General features: G+C 54.0%; 2 protein-coding genes across 13 annotated transcripts in view; one reads left to right on the top strand and one right to left on the bottom strand.

Annotated features, from left to right (window-relative positions):
• Sack1g (scaffolding CK1 anchoring protein G) overlaps window positions 1-12819 on the bottom strand; it is a 31389-nt gene extending 18570 nt beyond the window's left edge. For 2 of the 3 annotated variants that reach the window (XM_004868765.4, XM_013067043.3), the window contains exons 1-2: window positions 12428-12819; window positions 11599-12254 (exon numbers count right to left, since the gene is read on the bottom strand). In XM_004868765.4, the coding sequence (XP_004868822.1) occupies window positions 11599-12111 (513 nt within the window). In that variant the 5' untranslated portion in view covers window positions 12112-12254; window positions 12428-12819. The remainder of the gene's footprint in view (window positions 1-11598; window positions 12255-12427) is intronic. The other variant, XM_004868764.3, reaches the window with a different exon arrangement.
• Slc5a10 (solute carrier family 5 member 10) overlaps window positions 1-27015 on the top strand; it is a 77314-nt gene extending 50299 nt beyond the window's left edge. For 4 of the 10 annotated variants that reach the window (XM_087203894.1, XM_021247573.2, XM_021247571.2 and 1 more), the window contains 6 exons: window positions 19814-19921; window positions 20613-20642; window positions 22414-22564; window positions 25715-26240; window positions 26485-26542; window positions 26660-27015. In XM_087203894.1, the coding sequence (XP_087060020.1) occupies window positions 19814-19921; window positions 20613-20642; window positions 22414-22564; window positions 25715-26240; window positions 26485-26542; window positions 26660-26766 (980 nt within the window). In that variant the 3' untranslated portion in view covers window positions 26767-27015. The remainder of the gene's footprint in view (window positions 1-19813; window positions 19922-20612; window positions 20643-22413; window positions 22565-25714; window positions 26241-26484; window positions 26543-26659) is intronic. The other 6 variants (XM_087203896.1, XM_004868767.3, XM_004868766.3 and 3 more) reach the window with 5 other exon arrangements.
• The last annotated feature ends 1 nt before the right edge of the window (window position 27016 follows it).

The raw sequence follows: 27016 nt of genomic DNA, 5'->3' as shown, positions 1-27016 counted from the left end.
CTGCTGTCGGGGTGGATCTGCTGGTGCCTGTCCCCCTAGGGGAACCCCCACGGGGCCCTGTTCTGAGTGCTGCTTCCCCAGACATTGGTCTTGGTGTTGGAGCTGGTCAGACGAGGGCTTGCGACAGGTGCCAGCTGATGCTGCAGACAGGGAGTGCTGCTTGGGTCTGGGACGATGCTGGGAAGGGGGTAGCTGGTACTCTGCATCACCCCCCACAGCTTGGCCTGTCAGAGTCAGGTCACAGAGGTCTCCTGGAGGCCCTTCACACCTGCCGTGCCCTCCCTATTTTGTACACAGGAAAGCTGGGACCAGAGTCAGTGATGGAGGCTAGAACCAGGGCCACACAGCCACCCTTAGCATCAGGGCAGCTCAGTGGCTTGACAACCATGACCACACCTTTGGTGTTCAAGAGCATGCTATACGCAGCGGTTCTTTTCCTCATTTTACAGAGGAGGAAACTGAGGCACAGTGGCTTTCACTACTTTGCCTAATAACTGTTTGGATAGCCCAGCTCACTCATGACCCTGTGAGCTCATCCAGGACATAGTACAGCAGGAGCTCAGCCTGGGGCAGGTCACAAGGAGCTTTTATCAACTGAGAACCAGAATGAGTAGCTCAGCCCAGGAGCAACTGCAGGAATCAGGGCTGGCACCAGCCACCGTCCCTCCCAAGCAGGAGTGTGGGTCCATCCCATTGCACAGGTCTGTCTAGTTTGAACACTACAGAGCTGTCCCCCTAGAGAGAAGCACCAGGCACCCCCCTCAGCCCCAGCCTGAATGCTGTCCCCAACAAACCCAGAGCAGGCTCAGGCTGGCACTCTGAGCTCCAGTCCCAATTGTGAGTGAGCTGCACCCCCTCATCTGCACAATGGGCTAGTAGACAAGGTGTCCAAGACCTTTCCTCTCTGACATCCTTACTGAAAGACCTGCATCCCTGTTCCCCAGGTGCCCAGAGCCCAGCAGGGCCTGTCTGGGCTGGTTTGGGCATCTCGCTGCACCCACAGGCCTGAGAGAGGAAGTGCAGGTGGCCACACCACCTCCCCACACCCCTGCAGGCTCCCACCCTGCCAGGTGCCAACACCAGCCTGTGGCTCCCAACACCCACAACAGCTGTTTTCCAGCCTCCCTGTGACCACAGACTCCACTCTATGGAACAAAAGTGCCCTTGCAGGGCGAGTGGGTGGAACAGGCTGTCTTGGAAGTGACTGGGAGGAGAAGCGGGCTGAGATGGGCTAGCTGAACACTGCTGGAAAAGTGCTGGTGCGTGGCCCAGCCTCTCCTAGGGGGCCCAGACCCTGCTGGCCCCTCTCCCCAAAATGTCAAGCTTTGATCCACCAGATCCCCATATAGGTTGCCTCCTTGAAGGCCAATTACCAATTTTGCCTCTATCTGGACAATTCTTATCCATCCTTTTAAACCAAACTGAAGCTCTTCTACCACCCCAGCTCCTCCCTGTCATTACTCTGGGTCATCTGGCTTGAACATGTATCACTCGTGCATTTCAGGAGATGCCACAGGAAGGTAGTCTCCCACAAAACCTGGACCCTGAGACAGATGGGGTTAGATAGGAAGGTTTCTGACCTGCGTGTGACAATCCCTGTATAATGGTTCCACCTGCCTCATCCTCCCAGGCCACAGACATTCCTGAAGTCTGCTCAGAGAGAGCCAGCTGTGGTCTCCCTGCAAATGCCCACGTGCAGGGGAAAGACACACTCAATTCTTGTGGAGCCTGCAGCCTTGACATGGTCTTAATGCAGTGTACAGCTGCAGACAAGTCACTTCCAAACCTGAGATGTGCAAGCAGTGGGAGAGTCTGTCATGTCTGCTTCCAACCCCCCCTCCTAGAGAGCTGAGATGTTGGGCAAGTGCTAGTTTCCTGGTAGGGATAATAACAATCCCCTGTGCAAGGTCATTGGCAAGAAGTACATTAATATAGGTGAGCCAGCACAGGACTAGCAAGGGGCAGCTACATTCACCCTCCTTATCCACCAACCCACTACTATTCAGCCAGACCCACCACACCTGGAGGAATTATGACCTACTGTCTCCCACTTTCCTCTGGCCAGCTGCAGGGCTGAGAAAGGCAGTCCCAAGGGTGCTCACGGGAATTCTGCAGGCAGTCTTAAAGGCTGTGGCAATAGCCATCAAGACCTGGGATTCATCTCCCACTTCCAGCCATGCTGGAATAACAATGATTGGTTTTACCCTCTTGCCATAGCAATAAAAAAACTCAGACAAAAACTAGAAAGCCATGACGGGGATTTAGCTCAGTGGTTCTGCCACCTGCCTCTCAAGCACAAGGTCCAAAGTTTGATCCCCGGTACCAAAAAAAAAACAAACACTAGAAAGCCAGGGACAATATGTGATTCAGCACAGAGAGAAGAGGATTCAACAAGGCAAGCCCTAAGAAGGCACCAGCTGCTTCCAGGTTGCAGTGCTGGGAGGGCTGCCCTGGGAAGAGTGAAGTGATCTCCCTCAGTTGAGGACACAGGGTTTGCTCAGAGTGTATCAGGTTCAGTTTGCAGGGCAGGGTACTGGAGAGGAAAGAAGTACACAGAGAACTCCAGAGACCTGCAGAGGATTCCCTCAAGTCCTCACCTGACAATTGAGCAGCTAATGCATGGGAAGAAACTACCAAGCCTTAAAATGCACCACCAGAAAGGAACAGCTAGAGCAGTTGCTGGTTCTCATGTAGGACCAGGAATAACTCGTTTTCCCCCAGCCAGAGTGGAAAACCTCCAAACATACAGGGCTTGCAGACTACCTTAGTGTATTGCACAATAGTGGGCAAATAAATTCTAGACCAGGCATAGGCAAACCCTCATAAAGGGCCAGAAAATAAACATCTTAGGTTTTGTGGGCCATGAGTTCTCTATCACAACTACTGAAATCTGCTATTATAGCAGGCAAGTAGCCACACAGTACATAAATGAATGTATGCCTGTGTTCAATTTATAAATTTGATAGTAGGCTAGCTTTGGCCTGTGGTCCACAGTTTCAGTACCTTCTATCCTAAACCACTCTAGTCCTACGTAATAAAGTTTAGGAGAAAAACTCAAAAGTTTAAAATCGGGTCTGGGGATATAGCTCAGTGGTCCAGCACTTGCCTAGCATGCACAAGGTCCTGGGTTCATTCTCTAGTGTACACACACACACACACACACACAGTTAAATTTTTTTCCAAGAAACTTAATTGCATATTTAAAGGAATAAACAAAAAAACACCAGCAGCCCACATAATCTACCATGGCTGGTATTCAATCAAAAATTACTAGACACATAAAGAAATGAGAAAATCAGACTCAATCAAAAGAGACCATCTAACACTGATGTGAGAATTGGAAAAGACAAAAATAGTTATAAGTATATTCCATATGTTGAAAAAATTAAATATAGACATGAAAGATAAAATCCAACCTCAAGAGGTGAAAAATGTAACATAAACTGGTGTGGTGGCACATGCTTGTAATCCCAGCACTCAGGAAGCTGGGGCAGGTAGATCGCTGTGAGTTTGAAGCCAGCCTGGGCTACATAGTGAGGTCAAAACCAGCCTGAGGGGGATTTAGCTCAGTGGTTCCGCCAAGTGCAAGGTCCCAAGTTCAATCCCCGGGACCAAAAAAAACACCAAAAAACCAACCTGAACTACACAGTGAGACCTTGTCACAAAAAACAAAAAAAGAAACAAAAATGTAACATAAAGATGAAAAATACACTGAGTGGAATTAATAGCAGATTTGACACTATAGAACAAAAGATTAGTGAACTTGAATAAACATCAATATAAATTATCCAAAATGTCATATAGACAGAGACCGAAGAAACATGATCAGCTCATCAGCACACTGTGAGTCAACTTCAAGCTATTTTTGTGCAACTGGAGCCTCAGAAGGCTGCAGGGGTTTGGGGGTGGGAGAGAGACAGAAAAAACATGTGAAAAAATAATGACCAAACACTTCCACATTTGATGATAATGAAATCTACATGTTCAAGAAGTTCAATGACTTCTTGAAAGCAGAAGAGCAGGAAAAAAACTATGACAAAGTTTGTCATAGTCAAGTCACCTAAAATCAGTAATCATCTTAAAATTGGGCCGGGGATTTAGCTCAGTGGTTCCGGCGCCTGCCTCGCAAGCACAAGGTCCCGAGTTCGATCCCCGGTACCAAATAAAAAAACCATCTTAAAATAAAATCTTAAAAGCAGCCAGAAGAAAAAAAAATTCCATATGGAGAAACAAAAGGCAGATATCTCATGGAATCAATGCAAGCTACAAGACAATGAAATGAGCAACGTCTTTAAAGTACTAAATGGAAAGAACCATCGACCTAGAAGTTTATGGCCAATGAAAATATATTTCAACACCAAAGATGAAATAAAAATGCTTTCAGGCACTCAAAGCTGTGAGAATGCATTCCCAGCAGACCAGGCACTATAGTTACTACCACCTCCTTGCATAGACTTAAAAATAAATAGGGCCGGGCCAGGGATTTAGCTCAGTAGTTCCGGCGCCTGCCTCGAAAGCTCAAGGTCCTGAGTTTGATCCCCGGTACCCAAAAAATAAAATAAATAAATAAATAAAAAGTCTCCAGGATGGCAGCTGCCATGGAGGGCTTCCCTCCCTTACTGGGGTGCAGAACAGGGACAGGGAGAAAAGAAGTATTCTGCCCTTACATCCTGCAGCAGCAGGCTTGGAACATAGTTCTCACCTGCTTCCTTCCTATCCCTCCTGGCTGCTGGCAGGGTAGATGGGTTCTCAAGGTGTTGGGAAGTCTTGGGGACCTCCTGGATATGCTCCCCACTGGATCCTGGCTCCAAACCATTTACCCCATCCTCTCCTGTCAGCAGGAGAGGACTGGTTTAAGGAACAGCCTTGTCTTGCCTCCCAGAGTAGAGGGCCATAGCAGTGGTAACCAGGCCAACCAACTGACATTTATATGCCTGTCCCTTTTCTGGAGAACAGGGAGGGTGGTGAGGACCTCTGCTATTTTCCAGGGGGGTAGTCATGGTCCCAGACCTCCACAGTCCATTTGTTCCTAGGCTCTTTTGGGGGCAAGTGTCCATTCCTAGCTCTGACTCAGCCCCCACTTTGGGTCCTGAGACAAACTTGCCCTCAATCCTGGCCCCAAAGTCATTTCCCCCTAAGGCCCACTCACTTTTCCTGGATAGTTATCTTCCCTACTCAAAGCCTCAGTTTCTCTTCTTGTTAACCAGGACTGTGGGTTGGCCCCTTTCCCACGTGTCAAACAGCAGTTTTGTGAACTTTCTTCATCCTCAGACTGTTAAGAAGGAAGCCTCTTGAAGGCCAATTAAAGGAGGCTGAACCTCCTGAGCAGCAAATAAATAGCACATGTGAAAACACATGCTGGCCCTGCCCAAAGCCGTCCTAGCAAGAGCCCTGCCTGTGCCTGGCCCAGCACATGGAGGCGCTGCCCAAGACTCTCGCCTCGCCAAGAGACTCAGGAATGCTGCAGAGACGATAGGCCAGCAGAGCCCAGGAAGGCCAACAGGCGACCAGCACTGTGCCGTGTGGGTGAGGCATATGGAGACCCTGAGTCCTGGGGCAGCCAGGCCTCCGGACACAGAATCCAGGCCAACACAGTACCCACAGGAACAGGGAACATCCCGGAAAACCTGAGAACAACAGATTCTAAGACATTTAAACTGCTGTTGCTGCAGGATCCAAAGTCCCAGACAGTGGGGCATCCTAATTGCCCAGGAAGCCTCGCCTGGAAAGGATTTACCCAAGGTCACACAGGGCTGGGCTAAGGCCCAGTCCTGTCTGTCACATTCCATGGAACCCCTGATTGAACTCCTCCCAGGACAGGGAGAAATCGTCGCTTCTCAACCCATACCACTCCCAGAGAAAGGCTCACAGAGAGAGTGAAGATGAAGGTGGAGGGATAAGGGACGAGACCCAACATTCACTGGTTTCCAGCTCCATGCTGGACACTACACAGGGTGCTTGACATACCCTCTTTGGCTCTACTTAAATCTCACCTTGACTTTTTTGGGGTTTTTGGGGGGGGGGGTACTAGGGATCGAACTCTGGTCCTTGCGCTTGCGCAGCAGGCAGCGAAAGCACTGAGCTAAATCCCCCGCCCTCACCTTGACTTTTTGAGGCAGGTGTTAGCTCACTGTGGCACTGAAATCTGGGGTGAAGAGAGTATCTTCAGGATGGTCACCAAGACATCTTCCCACTGGCCCATGTGGCATTTAACTTAGGAAGGAGCCCAAGCCCAGGGGTCATTTAGACCCCAAAAAATGAGGCAGGAGCAGCTCACCCAGGACAGAACCTGCCTGGCAAAAGCCAACATGAGCCAGGGCACAGGGGACAAGCCTTCTTCCTTCTTGGCTGCTCAAGATGTAGAGGGACAAGCCTGGCCCACTGAGCAGCCTCTGGGCACTCAGTCCTTCCAGGCACTCATGTCTATCATTTCTGTAAAACAAGTAGCCAGCCTTCATTTTACAGATGAAGAAACCGAGGCCAGGCTAGTGCAGCATGGGAGTGGGTAAGTCAGGCAGGTGAGCTAGGGCCTCTAAAAGGACCAGTCTGTCTGGCAGCCCAGAGGGCAGGAGTCTCAGTTGCAGGGAGACTAAGGAGACCAGAACTCCATGGAACCCAGTTTGGGCCCAGCCAACAAAAGACCCTGTGTCACCCATTCTGAGCCTCAGACACCTCATCTGGGAATAGAAGCAGTTTGCCAGGCAGCGGCAGCACCAAGTGAACTGCTGCCTGCTCAAGATCCAGAGGTCCCTACACCTGCCTCACAGGCTCCTTCCTAGAAGGGCCTCTCCCAACTCCTCAACTCTCAATTAAGACTCGAGCGCCATGGGGAGAAGACAGGAGCCAGCACCTGGGATTACGTTATCAGATGGTTCCCACCCTGACAGGTGCAAGTCCCAGGCCCTGGGCTGGGAGGTGCCAGAGCAGGTAGGAGCCTGGGCCGCCACTACCCCTCAGGGCTCCAGCTGGGCCACCACCACTACAGCCTCTCTCTAGGTGCTAGGAACAGTCCTGGTTCAGTGCATGTCTTAACACATGGGACACATTCTGAAAAATGCCGTTTTAGATTTCACTGTGTGAACCTAAGAGTATGCTCTATGTCATTAGACAACGTGATGTACAGAACCACTGTTGTGTCTGCAGGTTGTCATTACTAAGAGATCGTTAGGTGACACATGGCTAGCTGAGGGTGCAATGGATGCCCACCCTCCTGGTCCCAGGAAGGGGCTGGGCAACTCCCAGGCCATAGGGACCAGCAAGCACAGCCACGAGCTCTCTGTGCCCAGTCCCAGGGTGCTCGGGCACTGCCTTTCCCCTAAGACCCCAATGTCTAGGTGCCAAGGAGCCTTGGGAAAATGTCTTCTCTGTACTGACTCAGGAGGGAAGGGGAGTGAGGTGAACTAAAGGGCAGACTGGGAAGAGCCAGCCTGCTGCTTCTCCAGGGAGTGGGGCTCAGAGCTCAGACCTGGGTTCTGGGCCCAGCCCCTCCAGCTGTCAGCTCTGAGGCCTTGGGCAAGTTATTTGCCCTCTCTGAGCCCTACCAGGTCTCAGTTTCTTCCTCTGGAAAATGGAGACAACACCTACTTTATGGAGTTATGGAAAGGATTACACAGTGTAGGTAAAATGCCCGCTCGGCATCTGGCATATAGTTGGCATTTAATAAATGCCTCATTAAGATGCTTTTATTCTCCTGGAGCCAAGCTGTAGCCCAGGACTTCAGTGTGTGAAGGCGGGGACCTGACAGAAAAGATGTGGGGTTAATCAGGCATCATAAAGCCTGGGCTCTCGTTACTTCCTGCCTTGGGCAAGACACTTAACTTCTCTGAGCTTCCATTCCCAAGCCCTGGCCTAGCAGGCACAGATCTGGGTTCTAGTTGGGATCTCACCCCTGGCAACTCATCTTCCCACAGTTTCCCCAGCTGTAAAATGGAAAAATATGTTTGTCTCTGCCCCTAGGGCTGTTCCCTGGGTTGTCAAGGGTTGGTAAAGGGAGCTGCAAAGACTGGGGCCCTAGCACTCACCAGAAAGGTTGCCTGCTGGAACACCTGTGCTCCTTTCTGGCTGAGACTACAGCTCTCCAGCCCCCAACCCAGCCCAGCCCAGCCTTACCCTCTCTGAGAGTAGCGCAGCTAGGGCAGCTGGGCTTGTCCCTCCTACCTGGTATGCAGCTGGAACCCCACAACAGGTTTTTCCTCAGATAAACCACTGGCTCCCGGGGGTTGGGGGTGGCCATGCAGGTGATGCTCCACCTGGGAGTCAAGAGCCCACTGAGGCTGGAGGGCAGCTCAGAGTACAAGCTGTCAGCTCAGGGCCATACAGCTGGGGGCGTAAGATGCAGGACCACCCATGCCTTGTTCATAGGACGGCTTTGTTGGGTTTTTTTGGTACCAGAACCACTGAGCTAAATCCCTGTCCCTTACCCATCCCTTGTTTAGAGGAGTCTAGAATCACAGGGCAGCTACATGTCAGAGCTGAAGGGACCCTTAATAATCTTGAATGCCTTACCCATTTTACAGACAGAGTGGCAGAAGCTGGGGTGTGTCCCAGGTCCTACAAGCCAGTAGGGGCACAGTCGGGGACCTGACCTCACACTACTATGACCCTGGTACTATGACCCACTATCCCATCCCTCATCTGGGAAAGGAGGGTACAGTAGGGTAGTCCTGACAGGAACACAGCCGCTCCCCAACGGCTGAGCCTTCGTGGATTAAGTGCCTGCTGTGTCACTTCCCTGCCCCAGGGTCTGCTGTTGTGCTGACGACAGGGCCGGCTGAGTGAGGAGGTGGCAGGCTGGGCCGCCCTGACTCAGTGCCATCAGCCACAGCCCAGAAACCCCTGTGGAAAGAGGGCCATGAGTGGCCTGCAGCCAGGACAGCAAAATCCCCATCCAGGCCTAGGGGCTGGCTTCCCCCGCACTGCTGTGGGGTGAGAAGAGAAGGCAGGGGCAGGGGACCAAGAAGTGATCATAAGCAGAGAAGGCAGGGAGCTCCCCACCAGGTGAGCAAAGTGCCCCATCAGCACCCGCCAGTGTCCCGCCCTGCCCCATGAGCCTGGGAAGCAGCCAGGGCAGGGGAGACAAGGATTACAGGTCACTGGCTCAGCTGCTCCTCCCAGGCCCTGCCTGTCACTTTGTCCTGCTACTGTCACCCAGGCACGAGGGGCAGGCACAAAGGACAGGCCCAAGAGTTTGGGTAAGACACAGGTCTGCTCATCACCCTCCATCCAAGAGCTAGCCAGGTGACCTTGGGCAAGGACTCACTTGCCTGGCCTCAGTTTCTACATCTGAGAAATGGGGACACCCTCTGAGAGAACAATGCCCTACACACCACTCCATCTACACTAGCTACTGTGATCACTGCCCACCCATACACACAACTGTCTGCCCATGGGTTAGGGATAGATGTGGCAGAAATGCCCAAAGGGCCAGAGACCCAGAGCTTGGTTCAAAACAGCACTAGGGGTCATGAACAAATCGCATCCTCCATGCTGCAGTGTCCCCGTCTATGACACAAGGGGCTTGGCCTCCATTGCCTCTGAAGCACCTCCTGTCAGACTTGGGGACCACCACCATGGTGTCACACAAACAGACCAGGACTAGCACCTGAGATCAGCGTGTTCCTGCCTATCATCTTAGACAGTTGACACCAATAACCTTGGAGTTGCTCAGGAGTGGAGGGGCAGGACTGCCTGGAGTGGTTGGTCTCCGTCTCCGCTGTGATCACAGAGACTTGAGAAAGATGTGGGGCTCAGGACAGAACGCCCTGTCCAGGGCACCCCTATCTGGCCCCATCACTGGGACAGGCTGTCATTCTGTCTATAGGAGATCAGTCACTGAGGCCATGCCCAAGCCAAGATGCAAAGCAGTATCTGCCTCCTTTCCTATTGTTTTTGCTTTTTTGGGTTTTTGGGGGGATTTTTGGTACCGGAGATCGAACTCAGGACCTTTCGCTTGCAAGGCAGGTGCCGGAACCACTGAGCTAAATCCCCGGCCCCTCCTTCCTATTGTTGAAGGAGAGGAAAGGTACAGCAGGTTAAGCCCCTCCCCACCCCAGGCCTCAGTTTCCCCATTTTAAAAACAGGGGTAAAGCTGGGTGATGGGATCCCAGCAGGCCTTCTCTAAGGCTGGTTCCCGACAATCACTGACGTCAGTAGCACCTTCCTACCCTTTGGCAGGTACGTAGCAGGTTATTCCACCTGAAAACTATGCAAGTCCCTTCCCCCTCCCCACCACCCACCTCTTCCATCTCCTTCCTCAAGCCTGTCACTGGATACTCCAGCCTCACAATAGCCAGAGGCTCAGCTTTTGTTCTCACTACCCCATTTTACAGACTAGAAACTGGAAGCCTCGCAGCCACCTGGGACCTGGGCCCCTTGTGGGGCAGGAGCTCCACTTTCTGGAGACCTGAGCCAGGGGGCCACTTCATCAGCTTCTAACCCACTTTTGGTTTCTCTGCCCAAGAGCTCCCCAAAGTCTCCTGTGACCCAGGATGATCCCCCAAGCCAGCATTCTGGTCTTGTTCAGTTAGCTGCTCCACTCTCAGGCTGGAACAGCAATAGGGTAAGACGGTAAGACTCCAAGCCCACAAGCCCACAAGCCCAGCCCAGACCTAGCTTCAGAATCCTTCTCAACACAGCCCACTAGGGGTCAGTCGCCTCTGGACAGGCTGGGAAACCGTGAAGAGCCATTTCCAGAGAGCATCTCCTCTGGTCATGGCTGCAGGCAATGGCTTGGCTGTCTGCAAATGTCTGTCTCTGTCAGCACCCTTCTCAGTATGTGTCAGTGGTTCAGTGGGGCACTGCCCAGTTCAGGGGGGTCAAGAAGGGGAGGTTCAGACCGGGCCTGAGAACCCTTCTAATGGCAAAGCTCAGCCCAAGTGGACAGTCTTCGGTAGAATTCACTCATCTTTCACTGAGGACCACAGGTATGTCCTGAGCCATTTCCCCCATCTCCTCAGGCATCTTGGCCAGGAAAGTTTCTGCCACTCACAAAAGGGCTCACAGAAGTTGAACAACTCACTCTCAGTTGCTCAGCATAGCCAGGAAGCAGCACATTTGAACTCAGGTCTCCAAGCCAGACTCAGACAGACTTAGGTTGCTTTTTTTTTTTTTTTGGTACCGGGGATTGAACTCCAGTCCTTGGGCTTTCAAAGTAGGCGGCGAAACCACTGAGCTAAATCCCTAGCCCCTTAGGTTGCTTCTTAATCCCCACACCTATAGCTCCAAATTCCAACAAAAGCCCTCTCCACCAGAGCTCATCGTGTGTGGGAACCTCCTCACTCTCAGGAGTGAATCAGTGTCACCCTAAGGAGAGTAGGTAAGAAACAGCTGTGCCATTCCTCCCCACCCCACTCCCCAAATGTCTTCTGGGGAGCCTGCTCACCAGGCTGGGGGAATGCACAGCATAATGCACAACGGCCTTTTGCGATGAGGCAGCCCACTGTTACCTGCTAGAGGGCTTGGGGACCCTATTCCTTTGCAAGGACACTGAGCAACCCCAGGAAGGCCAGGAGGAAACCTCCTTCCAGGAAGAGAGCATTTTGGGGTCCCCATGCTGGGCTCCAGCGACCTCTGCAGGAACTCCCACTCGTGGCTCCTCACCTTCTGGGCCTGGCTGATCATCTTGCGCACAACCTCTTTGATATGGGCCTGCCCCTCCATCGGGGGCTGCATGTAGACGCTGGCCCGAGTGACGCCGCGGTAGGCGATGGTGTCGGGCCAGCCCAGGTCCAGCTGCGGGATGGAGCGGTCCGACTTCTGGGGCCAATACTCCAGCGAGGGGGGCGGCTCGGCCTCGGCAGGGGTTCTCCCCTCCTCGCCGCAGTTACCGACCCCGTTGTCCTGGGGGCCCTGTGCGAGGTCGGTGCCTCGGGGATCCTCCGAGCCTGGGTCGTACACCTCGATAGTCTCCAAGATGCGCCTGAGTTCCAGCTCCGAGAGGAAGTCGCGGATGTTCTCGCGCTGGAGCACTTCATAGAACGCCTCCCGGCCGCGGGCCACCAGGGCTTCCAGCGCCAGCCGCTGCTCCTCGCTATAGAAGAACTCAGGCTTGGACTCGCTCGAGCGCCAGTTCACGTGGCTGTCGTCCAGACACTGCACCTGGGAGAAGGCCATCGTGTCGCCTGCCCGCGCGCCGCTTGTGCAGAGGGCTGCCTGCTGCACCACTCCTCAAGATCGAGTCCTAACTACGGCTCTGGCCGAGGCACCGAGCGCTCTGAGGCCTCCCGGCTGCAGCGGCTCCTCTGCCCATAAGGAACCTGTGGGAAAGAGCTGATGACTGCCGGGCGCAGGTCAGAGGGCAGGTGGGGCGAGGCGGGGCGGAGGGACGGCAGGGCGGGGCCGGGAAGAGGAGGTGGGGGTGAGAGATCCGGCCCGGGGTGGGGACAGGTGGAGGGACCCGTGGCCACGTCCCAGGGCCTGGCGTGCCTACCTCGATCGGCCTGGGGACCCACACGGCAGGTTGCCCGAGTCGCCTTGAGTCCTAGGCGACTAAAGCCGGCAGGAACTTATCTGAGTTTGTCCGAGCGAGAGGCAGGAGACTGCACTGTCTCGGCCGCCGCTCGGCGGCGCCTGGCTTTCCCAGGGCTTCCGGGAAGGGAGTGGTCTCAAGATCCCCGGGGGGCCCGAAACCCGAGAGCCCGCGCCCAGGGGACCCTGGATCGGCGGCGGCCAGCAGCCACTTGCTTACGTGGCGAGCGCGGGCAGCCTGAGCAGAGCCGGCGACCGGAGCGTACGGGCGGAGCAGGGCGCTAAGGCTGCCGCAGCCTCGAGGCCGGGTGAGGGCGGGCCGGTGACTAAGTGCCACCCCTCCCACCCTACCGCGCCACCTGTGGTCACGTGCCACCCCGGGGGCGGGCCGGAAGCTGATTCACACCCACGGAGGTCTGCAAACCGACGCGCCCCTGTCCTGCGCTGCCCCCATCCCCTCAAAAAACTAGGGGCCAAAGACCAAGAGCTCTTGGAACACTGAAGCCCAGAGAGGGACAGCGTTCTCCCTCGATTCACACAGCGGGCACTCTAAATCCTCAGTGATCCTGGTCATACTCTGGCTGTGTCCAGTCAGGCCTTGGGACAGCTTCCATAGATGCTCAGGGGCCAGTTGTGGAGGTAGCTTAGGGCCCTGGGCTGGGAGCCCCAAGGCAGGGGTTACTCTTGGAATGACACCCAAGGGCTCCCACAGAGCCCACTGTAGCAGAGCAGGAGTCCTGAGCCCCACTGCCTGCTGGGAGGGGGTCCCCTAGAGTGGACCAGCAGGATGAGCTGTGCCCCACCTGAACTGCAGGGCAGAAGGGATGGAGAGGGCTGCGGCAGCCTGAGGTCAGCCCCAGCTCTCTGTGCCGCGTCCTTGGGCTTTGGGTCTCTGATTATGGGGGGTGTGGGGACCACATCTAAAGGCAGGCTGTCAGGGTGGGACAGCAAAGCCCATTAAACCTGGCCCAACAACAGCCTCTGCCAGACCACGGCCAGTGAACCAGGCATCCAGCCACCCTCCCCACCCTCCACCCCTCCTGGAATTTGGATGGAACTGGCTTGGGGCCCTAAGGACACTGCTCCCATGCTGCCTGAGGGCTGGTTGATCACAACTCTAACCTTCGAACCCCTCCCCTCAGCCCTCTCCACTCTCCATCCTCCAGTCTGGCTTCTGTGTTGGAGTCTTCTGCCTTGAGTAGTGACCACCTCTCCTGGGTCCAGCACCTTTGGGTCCCCATCACTGACCCTTCAAGCTTCAGGTCCTGCACCCCCTGCATTTTAGCCCCACCCACCTTCAAACTGGCTTCAAACTTCACAAGCTTCAAACTCTCTGAACGTGGTGGCCCAGAGGGGCCATTCCTCCCAGGTCCAAGCACACACACCTGCATCTCCCCAGGACCACAGAGAGGTGGGCCCAGTGGGTCAGCCTGCACTGCAATTCTTGAAGTCCCATTTATAGCCGCCTGCTGCTGTGGAACCCCAGCAAACCCTCACTGGTCCTCAGGTTCCTCTTTTGTTCTTCCCAATGCACAGAGGCCCTGGGATTTTATGAAGGGAGGCCTGGCTCTCAGGCTTGACAGGCCTCAGGCTCTTTCATCTTTGTTTGTGAGCACTTACCTGCCTGTGTCAGTGATTCATTGGAAGTTGTGGAAAAATGAACAAGGAGGTCACATGTACCCTTCCTCCAATTCCTTCTATGACAGCATCTTGCATAGCTCTAGTACCTTTGCCAGAAATGAGCCATAGAGCTCATTCAGATTTCATCTGTCCCACATGTCCTGTGTGTATGTGTGAGTATGTGTGTGCGTGCACATCTGTGAGTACACAGCCTTGCCACATGTGTTAAGTTTGTGTATATACTGTCACATTTAAGATGTAGCACTGCCTCATCCCACAAAGACTTCATCCCACAAAGACCTTGCTGCAGCCATGCCCACACTCCACCATCCTTAACCCCTGGCAATCTGTTCCCCACTGTTTCTATCATTTCCTTATTTCAAGAACACTATATAGGGCTGGGGATTTAGCCCATTGGTTCCACTGCCTGCCTCACAAGTGCAAGGATCCGAGTTGGATCTCCAGTACCAAAAAAAAGGAAAAAGAACACTATATAAATGAGAAGCACAGTATGTAAGCTTTGGGCATTGACTTTTCCCCCATTTGACATGATTCTCTGGCGAATCATCCAGGTGGCTGTGTGTGTTGGTACAGAAGATTCCTAATTCATGTTAGGGACACGTCCAGATAAATAGAGCCCACTGTAGATAGAGCATCAGCTGTTTCTCCTCGTGATCTTAGGGCTGGCTGGGAGCTGTGGCTCACTGCAGCTGCCCACTGTCACCAGGAAGGATCATTCCAAATGTTGATAGCCTGGGAAAAGATCCACACTGATGATTTGGAGTGAGGTTGCTATAGAATGCTTATCATTTTCACACCATCATAATATAAAATCTTAAAGTTCCAACTATAGGTTAGAGACCATCTAGTTCATCCTCTCTTATTGCTGACACTTATTCTACAATGTAGATATACCAGTTTGTTCAACCATTTCCATGGGTGAAGGGTAGGAGGTTCTCCCCCACCCCACCCCGTATTGGGAATTGAACCTAGGGCCTTTACACCAAGCTACAGCTACATTCCCAGCTCCCTCCCCCACTTTTTTTTTTTTTTGGTACCAGGTATCGAACTCAGGACCCTGAGCTTGCCAGGCAGGCAGCAGAACCACTGAGCTAAATCCCTGACCCTCTCCCCAACCCCTTTTTTTTCAACATTGAGACAGGTGCTTGCTAAATCACTAAATTGCCCAGGCTGGGCTTGAATTTGTGATCCTCCTGCCTTCGTCTCTCATAGTGCTGGGATTACAAGCATGTGCTATCATGACTACTTGTTTCCAGTTTTTTGTTTTGTTTTGTTTCATTTGAGACAGGCTCTTGTTATGAAGTTCAGCTGGCCTTGAACTCACTGTATAGCCCAGGCTGGCCTTGACTTCATGGAGATCCTCCTGCCTCAGCCTTCTGAGTACTAGGATTATAGGTGTGCAACACTATGCCCAGCTTGGTTCCAGTTTTGACCATTACAAATAAGGCTGCTATGAACATTCATTCATACATATGTGTATATAAAATATATAGATATATAGATATACCTACCACCAATGTGTGGGTGGTTCCGTTTCTCCACATCATTGCCAACTTGTGATATTAGCACTGTTTGTTTATTTCAGCCATTCTGATAGGTGTGTGATATCTTACTGTGATTTTATTTACTTATTTTCATGGTGCTGGGGATTAAGCCCAGGGCCTCCTGCATGCCAGGAAAATGCTGTTCTGGTAGTCACACCCCTAGCTCTCTTAGTGTGACTATCATTTGCACTTTCCTGGTGGCTGTTGTCATTGAATATCTTCCTGTGTACTTATTTGCCACTGTATGTCCCCTTCAGTGAATGCCTTTTATGTCTTTTGCCCATTTTCTAATGGATTGTTTCATTGGTTTTTGTTTTTTACTGTTCAGTTTTGATATGTGGTTTGCAAATATTTTCTCCCAGTCTGTAGCTTGCCTTGTCATCCCCTTCACAGATATCTTACACAGAGCAAAGTTTGTTTGTTTGTTTTTTAAATTTCAGTGAGGCCCAATTTGTCACATTTTCCTTTTATGGATCGTACTTTTGGTATCACATAGAAGAACTCTTCACCTAGAAGCCTGGCATGGTGGCACACACCTGTGTTCCCAGTACTCAGGAGGCTGAGGCAGGAAGATCACCTAGGCTACATAGTGAGTTCAAGGCCAGCCTGGACTTCATAGTGAGATCCTGTCTTTAAAAAAAAAAAAAAAAAAAAGCCTCTTCACCTAGCCCTAGGTTCTAAAGATTTCCGAATGTCTGACCATTTTTTAATATTATGCCTTTAAATCTGATCAATTTTGAGTTAATTTTTGTAAGAAGGTGTGAAGATTGGATCAAGTTTAAGTTTAGGGTCTATAGATAGCTCCAGAAGGCTTTTTATAAAGTAAACAGTCTCGAAGACCTTAAATAATCACCCAGAATTACACAACAAGGAGTTGAGAGAGCTGGACTCAAACCCAGCTCTGTGCACCTTTCTCTTCCCTACTGCCTCAGTAGTTTCTGGGCTGCCTCCATGGTTGGAGCACCTTGATTACCTCTCAAGGTGGTATGTCCAGTGGCTTCTTTGGGAGAGGATCATTCACTCAATCAACAAACACTGGCAGAAGCTGCCAGGTGTTGGCTTATGTTGGGCACTGTTGGGACTCAGGCTTCCACCAGAAGCCTGTAGTCATAGTGTGATGGGAGGCAAGACACACAGGGGTTGCAGAATTATTGGTGCTTTGGAGAATGTTGCCCTCAAACCTGGGAAGCCCAGACATTCATGGCTTGAGAGAAATGAGTTTGAGTTCCTTGAGTTTATGAAGAAGAGAAGAGTGTTCTTGGGAAAGGGAACAGCAAACACAGAGGCCTAGAGGTGTCTAAGAGAGTGTGGGTGCCTGTCAGAAGTCTGGGTGAAACTGGCAGGAGGCCTTGACCGGCACAGTCAGTCCAGGGCTGCAAGGCAGGAACATGGGCAGATGCTTAGCTATAGAGGAGGGTACACTGGAGGAGCATGAGGAGGCAGTACAGTTCCCCCAGCAGCCAAGTTCAACTTGGCCATGGCAATGGGGACAGGGCCGTAGGGGCAAGGATGGGCCCTGGCAGAACAGGGCTGCTAAGGCAGAAGCAGGCAGAAGCCAGCACTGGGGCAAGCACAGGACCCAATCCCCGCTCCCCCACCCACCCTGGCCTACTCACCCTGCTGGCACTCTGGGGAACTGTGTTTAAATGGCGACATGCCGCCACAGCACTCATAAAGATGAGGTGGTTCTTTCTTGCTGTTCAGCGCAAACCTTTCGTCCAGCCTGCAGTGCCCAGAGGCGGAGCCCCATGCCAAGAGGCAGGAATGGGCTGAATAAACTCAGGAAGAATCTCCTGACTCGAGCTTTCTGAGCCATTATGTGGCTGTGATGCTTCACTGGTCCCTCCCAGGAGGGTTGGGCCCTCCAGATGCCAAAGCCAGCCAGTCTAGGCCGATAGTCTATGACAAGGCACCCATAGCTGCTCTCTGAGGCCTAGGCCTGGGCCCAGTGCCCCAGTGTCCTGCCATGGGGCCCCAGACTCTCCGTTTGTGACTGTTCATGTCAGCAATTTTGTCCTTTCTGGTCCTGCAGAACTCATGGGAATAGAGGTGGTAGGATAGGCAACTAGATCAAACAATGCTTGAATCCCTTCATGGCTCTCTCTGGGATCCCTTCTCCCTTTCTTCCTTTCCTTCTGTGCTTTTCCTTTTCCTCTCCACCATTCACTCACTTATTCATTCAACAGATTTCACAAACTGTCTCCTCTGGGTCCAGCCCTGGGCTGGGTGATACCTGGGACTCAGAGATGATTCAAGCACAGTGTCTGCCCTCAGGGAGCTCAGGGCCTGGTGGGGAAGGTGGACTAGGTAAACAAACAACTGTGATTCAGTCCTTGGCTGCAGGAAGCCTAGGAAGGAAGCTGCTGGGCATGGGGCTGGGGGTGCAGTCCAGGCGGCCTCAGAGGACCAGCCTCTGCAGTGAGCCTTGAAGCAAGAGGTAAACAAGGGTGGGGGTGGGTGTGGAAGGACAGTGGCAACACAAATGGGAACAGAAGGAGGGGCAGCGTCTGCAGAGGCACGAAGGCAGCAAAGTGCTGGGCGTGTGTGAGAAAACACAAGCAAGTTAGGGTGGCGAGTACCAGGGTGCTGGGCACTGGGACAGAGGTTCTGGGACTGGTTGTCAAGGGCCTCGCGTGACTAGAAAGGACTTTTTAAATCTGTCGGCTGCCAGGGATGGGTTGTGGAGGGGTTCCTGAGAAGTCAGCAGTGGTAAGAGCTGTGACTTTGGGAGCCAGGCCAGAGGGGTGGGAGGAAAGAGGAGAGCAAGGCCATGGATGGGGAAGAAGAAAGGACACACTGAGCCATGGTGCTGGGGGTCCCAGGGGCCAAATGTCCAGCATGCTTGGAGATCAAGAAGGTCTGGGCTGGGGCCTCAGGTGTGGTGCTAGGGCGGGGACCAGAACTGGCTGCTGCCCCCCCCCTCCAGGGGGGACTGGGAATGGGAGGGGGGCTTCCAGTAGGGGCATTGGAGGGCCTCTCTCATCAGGCAACTGCATCCAAAGCCTGCTGCCACTCTGAGCGTGGTCAGAGGGCTTGTTTCTAAACTTCTACTTCAACCGGCATCTCCCAGTTTTCTCTGCCCTTTATTGGGCCCTGCTGTAAACTGGAGGCAGGGAGGGGCAAAGGTTTTTAGAAAATCTTCTAGGGGAGGAGCCTCCTGCCCATGGGTGTGAAAGCAGAGCTCAGGTTCTGTCCCCACAGGGGCAGGAGGCCAGGAACTCTGTGAGGCAGCTCACCTGGGTTGCCTGGATTTAGGGTTCAGTCGGTCTGAGTGAAGCCTGAAGTTCACAGATTCCTTTTTCCATCCAACAGCTGGCCAGTGCATGTTGTCTCCACCTCGGGGAGACAGCCCAAGACAAAGTCCCTGTCCTCCTGGGGCTCACCCACCAAAGGAAAGAGATAGGAACCCAATGAACAGGTCCAAATCATCCCTGGGATGACAAAGGACGATGGGAGGTCATGTGGGATGAGAGGACAGACAGGAGAGGAGATGGGGTTGTTTTAGATGGAGGAGCCTTCCAAGGACAGATCTGAGTAAGTGAAGAAGTTAGTGCCAGGAGTGGGGTGAGCGGCAAACAGCGAAAGCCAGGGGTGGGGGTCAGGAGGGAAAGTCTGGGGTGAGGGGCAGCTTGTGGGAAGGTCCTGCCCTGTGAGAGCCCAACACCTAGAGAGTCCTGGGCATCCGGCTCTGCCCATGCAGGAGCATATAGCACTCCCTGCAGCCCTGACCCCACTCCTTGCAGCAGGGAAGATCAGGCAAGCTGAGTGGGCATGGCTCTCACTGTGCCCCACCCACCTGGGCAGTCTGGGACAGCAGCTGGGACAGAGACCAGCATCCCAATAGGCTCTGCAGGCCAGCTGGCCTCTCATACACACTGCAGGGAGCCTCCTGCCTGGGATGTGCAGCAGAGGACAACAGGAAAATAATGGTGGAAGAGATGGAGGATAGCAGATGGGAGAGGAGCTGGAGATTGCCAAGGCCAACCTCTCCTCAAGGCTCCCGCTGGGAAACTGAAGCCCAGAGCCAAGCAGTAAGCAGAAGCTGTGACAGTACAGATCCAGCCCATGCTGTGCCCCTCCCGCTCTCATCTCCCCCAGGAGCTCATGTCTGTGGGGAGGGGTGGCGTGGGGCAGCGTGGGCACTGAGCATCTGTCTCCTGCAGATGATGTGGGCTGCGTGGTGCCGTCCGAGTGCCTGCGGGCCTGTGGAGCCAAGATCGGCTGCTCCAACATAGCCTACCCCAAGCTGGTCATGGAGCTGATGCCCAATGGTGAGGTTTCTGGGTGGGGGCCTGGGCAGGGCCCCAAGGGAGTTGAGGGGGTTGGGTGGGAGCTTGGGATCCAGTGTGACACTGCCACATCCAGTTGGGACATTTTTGTCCTAGAGGAGAAGTAACCACAGCAGATGCACTGGTGCTGGTATGCCGGGGCTACCTGGCTTCCATGGTCACTCGCTTCCTCTTCTCCTGGCCCTGCATACTGTTGGCTTCAACCTCATTTCAAAGATGGAGAAATTGAGAAAACCCAGAGAGGTGAAGTGCCCTGGCTAAGGGCGCACAAAAGTCAGTGGATAGGTTGGGATCTGGCTCCTGCTTATCTGCCTACAGAGTCCATCCCCTTGACCTGTGCTGTGCCAGCCCTCGAGAAATCACACCACCTTTTTTTCCTTAGGCACCTCCCAGGTGCCAAGGCCCTTGTACCAACACCATCTCATTTAACATGAGAGTTGTTAGCTCCATTTTACACATGAGGAAACTGAGGCACAGGGTGGAAATGACTTGTCTGAGGCTACAGAGTGACTGACACATAAACCCAAGTCTGCTGCTCACTCTGCTGAGATCAGGAGTCAGGACCCCCAGGCCTCCATCTCTGCAGGCATGAAACCCAATCCTCCACCTCACCCAACATACTGCAGGCCAGTGAGTAGAACTGTGCTTCTGGCTTCTTCCATGTTTCTTGTAGATGCAGCAGTCCTACTGGCCTGTTACGGTGGTGAGTTCCTCATCTGAGGAGGTGTGTGAGCAGAAGCAGCATACCAAGGGGTGGGGGTGGTCAGAAGAGACAACTTTCCAGGCTCTTGCAGCCTGAGATTTCCCTCTCAACTCTGGGGCTTGACTTTCCCTTGACCTCCCAAGCTTTCTGGCCCTCAGTCAGGCCCATCCTTGCCCATCCCTCTGTCCTTCCCTCCCTCCCTCCTTCCCTTCTGCAGAGCCCAGGCCCAAGGACACCAGTGTGCAGCCCTGAAAACATACCTGGGCTACTTGCTACTCTACTCGCTGGGGTGGTATTTTTGGCATTTCAGTTCCCCACTCAGAGCCTCGGCGTCCTCGTTTGTAAATTAGGAATGATGACATCTACCACTCCTTAGTGTCCTTGCTGAGATTAAACATAATGACACAGAGATGCTGCCTGGAGCATGGCCTGGCCACACTGTGGGCTCCCACCTCTGGGCTGTGCCTCCTCCTTCTGTCCTGGGCAGGGGACTCACCACACCTGGGCACTGACACCCAGCTGACACTCAGGCACCACCCCTCCCTCGGCCTCCAGCTGCCGGTCTGAGAAATGGGTGGAAGCAGCCCCAAATGAATCTACCTCAATGAGCAAGACAAGAAGGGTAGAGAAGTGTTTGAGGAGAACCATAATTTAACTCCCTTTCCTTTGGGCTCCATCCCAGCCAGCCTAACAAGGGAACAGAGAGGGTCATGGGGTGTCTGGGAGTCATACAGCAAGGCAGATTCAGAACCATGGCTGGGCAACAACTCGCCCCTCTGAGGATGAACTCAGGGGAGGAGAGCCCCGGTCAGGCCCATCTGAGAGCAAAGGGAGAAGGAAAGTTGAGCAGGGAGAAGATGCTCAAACACTGAAGAAAAATTGCAAGAGTCTTTGGAAACAGAGAAAGGCTCAGAGAGGAGAGGTGAAAAGCCTGAAGCCACACAGCACTGAGCCTGCAGACAAATACCCTTCCACTTCCTTTAGGGCTCCCCTCCTCAGACCTGCCAGGAACCCAGACTCCCAGGAGCTTTGCCAATAATGCCCACAGTCCTGCCAAGGACCATTCAGTGGCTTTCAGGCAAGATCTGGGGTGAATTTCTTTCTCTAGCTTTGCCCCAGAGCTGGATCCAGGCCAGGGGCTGCCCTGTGCCTGCTGGTGCCTGCCCTGCACAGGATGTGACGGGAAATTCCGGAGACAAGGCCCCTGCAGGTGGGGATGAGGCATGTGCCCTGCCCAGGGTGTGACTGCCAAGCAGAGGGTCCCATCCCAAACCTTCTCACCCACCCCACTCCACCCCCAGGCTCTGCCTGTGGCCTACTGTGAGTCCTCAGGTAGCCCTCTTGCTGTCTCTGAGCTTCCATTTCCTTGTCTGTCAAAGGGTTGGTGATCTTTCCCTCCAATGAAGTCAAAGTGTGAAAGTGTCCTGTCAGCTCCAGGCTCTGTGGAAATGAGAGGGCTGTAATAACAGCAACACACTGGGTAATTACAGCTGGGAATTGTGCTGCAGCAGGACGCAGGCACAGGCCAAGAGTTCCCAAGTCCCACACCTTGTCTCTGGCCTCCCCAGCCAACTATTTGGGGGCCTTCTTCACACAAACATCCTCAGCCTCTGTCCTCCCCTGCCTCTGCCCTCCGGGCTTTGTAAATAGCTGTGGGGTTCCTCAGGAGTGACAGCAATGGGGTCTCAGATGGTTGAGCACAGGCAAGAGGGGCTCTGGAGGCCAGACAAGAGCCAGGGAGGGTCTCAAGAAGCCCCTGTTCCCACCCCAGGTCTTCGAGGGCTGATGATCGCAGTGATGATGGCCGCCCTCATGTCATCACTGACCTCCATCTTTAACAGCAGCAGTACACTCTTCACTATGGACATCTGGAGGAGGCTTCGGACCCGTGCTGGCGAGAGGGAGCTGCTGCTAGTGGGAAGGTATGGGAAGGGTGGGTGCCTAGAAACCAAGGAATGGTTGAGTGATGGGCTTCTGCAGCCCCTGAGGCCCCACCCACCAGAGGTGGGCTTTGAGGGAAGCTTTGAGGGCTTTGAGGAAATTGCCAGAGAAAGGAGAATGCCAGAAATGACGGGAGAGAAGAAGCCAGAGGATCTTACTCATCCATCCCTTGAATTGCTCTCTTGTCCAGCCCTTTGTGGTCATAGCCCTCTCTGGGTTGCTGCTCTCACCCTGAGCTGGGTCCCATCTGTTAGGATTAGCCCTCCCTCTCCCACCAACATCAGAAATCTGCCTCCCTAAAATCTAAGCCTGCAGTCCCACTGAGACAGCTGAGCCAGCACTCAGGACTGGCCACACACAGGCTACAGAGCTCTCTGGCCTCTCTGCCCCTACCCCACTGAGCTCCAATTTCCTCCTAGCCCTCCTTATCCCCCCCTTACTCCACTCAGTGATGCAGCCCAAGTGGCCCCTCCTCCATGTAGCCCTTGCTGATACTCCTAACCAAGGAATGATCCTCTCTCTCCTCTGTGTCCAGGACTATTGCCAGACACCTCTCATAGCAGGTGTGGTCCAAGTCATCTTCTGGACACTCCTCCCCATGGGCTGGGGAGTCCCTGAGGGCAAGGGCTATATCTGGCCCATCCTTTGTCCCCAAGCCTGGCTGCGTTCCCAGGAGCCCTGTAGAGGTAAATTTGGCCATGAATAGTGGAGATTATGTCCCAGATTGTCCACACATGACCACCTGGGTCCTCTCCAAGTTCTGCCCACTCCCTAACCCTCAGGTCCACTCGGATCCCACTCTGCTGGTGCAGAGCACATCCTTCTAGTGCTGGCTTGGCCAACCCAACTGTGCAGCCTCTGGCTTTGGGGTGAGGGCTCCGTAGAGCTCTGGGCAGGTGTCCTGGTGATGCAAACAGCCAGGCTCTTGTTGGAAGGGCACTGTTGGGACACGCCAGTCTGAAGTAAGTGTGAGCTCATTGCAGGTAAGGATTCTCTTGCCACCCTGTATAGGGTGCTCCCTGCCCTGCATCCTGGGCATGCTCCCCTGACCACTAGAGATCCGATCCCTGCTCTCCTGCCTGTCCTCTGCTGCTGTGCCAGGGGCCCTGCCCCTCTCTAGCCATGGTGTTGTACCTGGCTAACCCCCTCCATGCTCCAGCATCCCAGCCTGGATACCTCTGGTCTCCCCAGAAGCAGCTTCTGCTCTGATCCATCTGAGGCTCAAGTTCTGATCTGGTCAGTCCTCCTGTCAGCTCACCAACCCACACCCACGCCCTTTACCTTCCTTCCCACCTCTTCCCACCTGACCCCCAGGCCCTGCCAGACTGCTGTTTGGCCCAGGAGCCTAGAATGGAAGGCATGGCAGGGTAGTGACATGCCAGTGACCACGCCAGTCTCATCAGAAAGCTAGAGAAGCTGTCACAGATGGTGGCAGCAGGGGGTTGATGACCTCACTTCTGGTCCTTGATCTTTGCTCTCCCCAAGCCCCACACCTCAGAACTTCTGTTCCTCATGTTCCTCCCCTGCTACTCTCTTTCCCTCCTCCCTGAGACCCTGTGTCCAGCTGAGCAACATGGAAGATTCAGGGAGATCTCAGGCTCACCCCCATAGGGCTCCCCATGACCATGGCAGCAGCCCAGGGCTGTGATGGATAGGATGGGGGGGACTGGCCCCTGGGGCTCCTTGGAGCTGACGAGGGTTGCTGGGAAGAAGGGCATTCCAGCAAAAGACACAGCTTCTAGGTTGGGGTACCTGGGCAGCAAGGTGGCAGCTGAATCAGAAGGCACAGCCTGGGAGCAGTGAGAAGGCCAGGGTCCAGGCCAGGCTGGCTGCAAAGGCCATGGCCCCACGTAGATGCACAGAGATGCTGAGTCTGGTCTCAGAGGGCGGGGTGGGTGGGTAATGGCGGCCTCCTGGGCCTTTGAAGAGGCAGCACCCCCCGCCTGCCAGGCTAAGGGTTAATTAACCTTAATTGGTGGAGCACCTCCTTCCTCCACCCTCTCCCTCAGGCCTGGAAGGGAGGAAAGGGAGGCCCGCAGGCGAGCAGCCAGGGAAAGGGACACGCCCTGCTACACACAGCCTCTATCATCCCCAGAGGACTGGGCTCCAGCAGCTGCTCCCATCTCCCTCCTTAGGAGTAAGAATCCCAGATGATGAGGTGAGGGGTGCTCAGCCAGAGAGGAGTAGATAGGACACCTGCTTATAGCTTATAAGTTCCCAGGCCCCCTCCTCCTGGAAGCTCCCCAGATTGATGCTTCCCCTAGGGCTCCCGAAGTACAGCCCAGCCAGGCTGGGCTGTTTTCTTTGTTGAAGAAGTGCTAGGCAGGCACCAGGGCCTGTTCAGCACGGAGTCAGCTCCCAGCATAGGGCCCTGCAACCAGGGCAGCTCCTCACCAGATGTGTGGAAGAAGTGAAGCACTTGCTGCAGAGGGGCCCTCAGCCTCTCAGGGGAGCCAGAAGACTTCAAGATCCAAAGATGGTGAGCCCAAGCTGCCCAGCTCCAAACCTTGTCCTCCTAGGACAGAGGTCACCTTTGAGGAGGATGGGGTCAACCGCAAGAGCTGCAACAGTTGGGGAATGTTCCCCTGCTGGGGTCCCTGCAAATGCCTGAAGCTCACTAGAGCACAGTGTGTTCAGAGAACCACCAAGAGCTCAGTGTGGCCCAGTGTGAGAGCAGCAGGTCATTTGAAGATCCCAGATGTGTAGTGAGCACCCTCTGTGCCTCAAACTAAAGGGGGAGACGCCTGCCTCCTGGAGTATCCAGGTGGGAGAGGGAGACAGACAGAAGACAAGAAAATACCCAAGCAAATGGGGACATGGAGCTGGGAGAGGCACCTTGGAGGGGACCAGTGGGAGTGCCCCCATGGGCTACTCCAAGGGCTAACTCAGCAGAGACCCCAGGGAAGACAAGGAACAGGCAGTGCTGGGAGTCAGAGGCTGAACCCTGAGAACTTTGGAAGGATCTGGAGCAGAAAGACCAGCCATTTACTGGTGGAGTAAGCCCGAGGCTGGGAGGAGGCTGCAGCTGGGCGAGAAGGGACAGAGAGCTGAGAGAGTGTGTCTTAGGGACTGGGGCAGGTCCAGGGCTGAGAAAGTGTCTCTGAACACCTACCACCTGCTGTCACTGACAGGTTGGTCATTGTGGTCCTCATTGGTGTGAGCGTGGCATGGATCCCCATCCTGCAGGGCTCCAACGGTGGACAACTTTTCATCTACATGCAGTCTGTGACCAGCTCCCTGGCCCCCCCAGTGACCGCAGTCTTCATCCTGGGCATCTTCTGGCGGCGTGCCAATGAACAGGTGGACAAGCAGGAGCTCTCCACCTCCTCCTGCAGACATGCCCTTGCCCTGGTCTCTTCAGACCTTCCCCTAATGCCTCCTGAGGGGAATGGGGGGCCAGTCTTTCTCCTACAGCCCACAGCTAGCCTCCTTCCTCCCCAGGGGGCCTTCTGGGGCCTGATGGCAGGGCTGGTGGTAGGTGCCACCAGGCTAGTCCTGGAATTCCTGCACCCAGCTCCTCCCTGCGGTGATCCGGACATCCGGCCAGCCATCCTCCGAGGCATCCACTACCTGCACTTTGCTATTGCCCTCTTTGTGCTCACAGTTGCTGTTGTGACAGCTGGAAGCCTGCTAACTGCACCCCCCCAGCACGTTGAGGTGAGCTTTCCTGGACTTTTAACCCTATAGGCTTCTTGAACTGAACTCCAACAATTTCTAACCCTGATCCTATTTTGATCCCTGACCCTCTCCAACTCCACAATTTTCTAGCCCTTGACCCTAACCCTGCCTGGCTCTGACCTCTGTCCTGTTTTGAATTCAGCTTCATTTTTTCCATCAAGACCCTAGCCCTCCCTGGGCCCACCCCCGCCCTGTCACACCCCATCCCTCATATGCCTTGCAGATTTCGAATCTTACCTGGTGGACACTGGCTCGGGACCTGTCCCTGGGAGCCAAAGCAGGTATTTGGGTGACCCCCAGCACTTCCCCTGGCTCTCCAACCTGAGGCTGGGGCTGGAAGCATGGGCACAGGGGTGTAACCTTGCATCCCTCATCTATCCCTCCCCAACTCCCTCCAGGTGACAGCCAGACACCCCAGAAACGCCTTTTCTGGGCTCGTATGTGTGGCTTCAATGCTGTCCTCCTCATGTGTGTCAACATCTTCTTCTACGCCTACTTTGCCTGATGCTGCCACTCTGGGCAGGAAGGAAGGAGCTCGGAGTCCTTAGGCCACGCCTTTTTCTTAGAGTGGACACTGGGGCCCAGAGAAGGCCTGACTCCCCTCACAGCCACAGAGCTGGTTGGTGCCCATTGACTGGCTGAGCCAGCAAAGAAACCCTAGAAAATTAGGAGGGAAAAAGAACATGCTACTTCAAAATTGCCATCAAAATAATCATAATTCAGAAGAAAATGAGATTTCTGATGGACATCCTCAT

The sequence above is a fragment of the Heterocephalus glaber genome, unplaced genomic scaffold (assembly GCF_053883595.1).
Source record: "Heterocephalus glaber isolate CG9 unplaced genomic scaffold, H.glaber_assembly_v1.0 deba00001813, whole genome shotgun sequence".
Taxonomy (NCBI): Eukaryota; Metazoa; Chordata; class Mammalia; order Rodentia; family Bathyergidae; genus Heterocephalus; species Heterocephalus glaber.
The sequence above is the reverse complement of the archived record's forward strand: the minus strand, read 5'-3'. Positions and strand labels throughout refer to the sequence as shown.